At 39.5% G+C, this 1,225-nt stretch overlaps 1 protein-coding gene across 1 annotated transcript; it reads left to right on the top strand.

Moving 5' to 3' along the window:
• Positions 1–297: 297 nt before the first annotated feature.
• On the top strand, positions 298–828 carry LOC141628956 (uncharacterized). Its single transcript, XM_074442037.1, has one exon. It carries the CDS (start codon positions 298–300, stop codon positions 826–828), a length of 531 nt encoding a protein of 176 aa, XP_074298138.1.
• Positions 829–1,225: the final 397 nt, after the last annotated feature.

The raw sequence follows: 1,225 nt of genomic DNA on the forward strand, positions 1-1,225 counted from the left end.
ATCTAACGTTTGGCAAGAGTTGAAAGAGCCCTTGGGAACTAAACTGAAGATGAGTACTACATTTCATCCAGTAGGTCTGACTGAGCAAACTATACAGACGCTAGAGGATATGCTTAGGGCGTGTATTCTGGAATTTGGAGGGTCTTGGGAGGAGAGACAGGACTTGATTTAATTCTCTTACAATAATAGTTATCATGCCAGTATTGGCATGGCTCCTTTGAAGCTCTTTATGGGAGGAAGTGAAGAAGCTCGATTTGCTGGGATGATAGTGCTGAGCGGAGGATCGTAGGGCCGCACATGGTGCAAGAGATGATTGAGGAAGTGCAAGTGATAAGACAAAAGATGAAAGCTGCACAGGATCATCAGAAAAGTTATACGGATTTGAGAAGATCTGAGATTGAGTTTAATGTTGGTGATAAGGTGTTGCTGAAAGTGTCACCAATGAAGGGAGTCATGAGATTTGGGAAGCATGGAAAATTGAGTCATAAGTATTTAGGACCATATGAGATTTATGATAGAGTTGGGGAAGTGTCGTATCGTCTAGCGCTACCACCAGCTTTAGCGCGAGTCCATAATGTGTTTCACGTGTCACAGCTGAGGAAGTATGTTAGTGGTCCGTCACATGTGCTTAAAATTGAAAACATTGAGTTAGATGAGCAATTGACGTATGAAGAAGTCCCAAAGAAGATACTTAACACTAAGGTTCGCAAAACCAGAAATGGTGAAGTGGCTTTGGTGAAAGTGTTGTGGTATAACCATGAAGTGGAGGAAGCTACTTGGGAGATAGACGCATCAATGCGCGAGAGATATCCTCATCTTTTTCACTAGGTATGTATGTGGTTACGAGTACGTAACCTTCTTTTCAGGAGGGTGGAATGTAAAATAGCATAAAACACCGTCTTAGCTTAACAATTTATGCGATAAATTAGAGTAATTGATTGACTTTGGTGAGACACTTGAGCCGTGAAGGGCGTTGGTTTTGGGTAAACTTCGGGATGAAGTTTCTTTTAAGGAGGAAAGACTGTAATACCCAATAATTTTATTTTAAAGAATTTTATAATTATTAAGGCAATTTATATTCTACAAGTTGGATTTTATATTCTACAAGTTCTATTATCGTAATAAGAATAAGATGAAAAAAAAAGATGGGCCGTCTAGTATGGCCGGGTAACACGGGTTAGACAATTGGTAGTTGGGTTGGTCTTATATATTTTAATGTTATAAG

This window comes from Silene latifolia, chromosome Y (assembly GCF_048544455.1).
Source record: "Silene latifolia isolate original U9 population chromosome Y, ASM4854445v1, whole genome shotgun sequence".
Classification (NCBI taxonomy): domain Eukaryota; kingdom Viridiplantae; phylum Streptophyta; class Magnoliopsida; order Caryophyllales; family Caryophyllaceae; genus Silene; species Silene latifolia.

What these genes read in the sequence shown, in the direction of transcription:
- LOC141628956 (XM_074442037.1), top strand. Translation starts at nt 298, where the DNA reads ATGGTGCAAGAGATGATTGAGGAAGTGCAAGTGATAAGACAAAAGATG.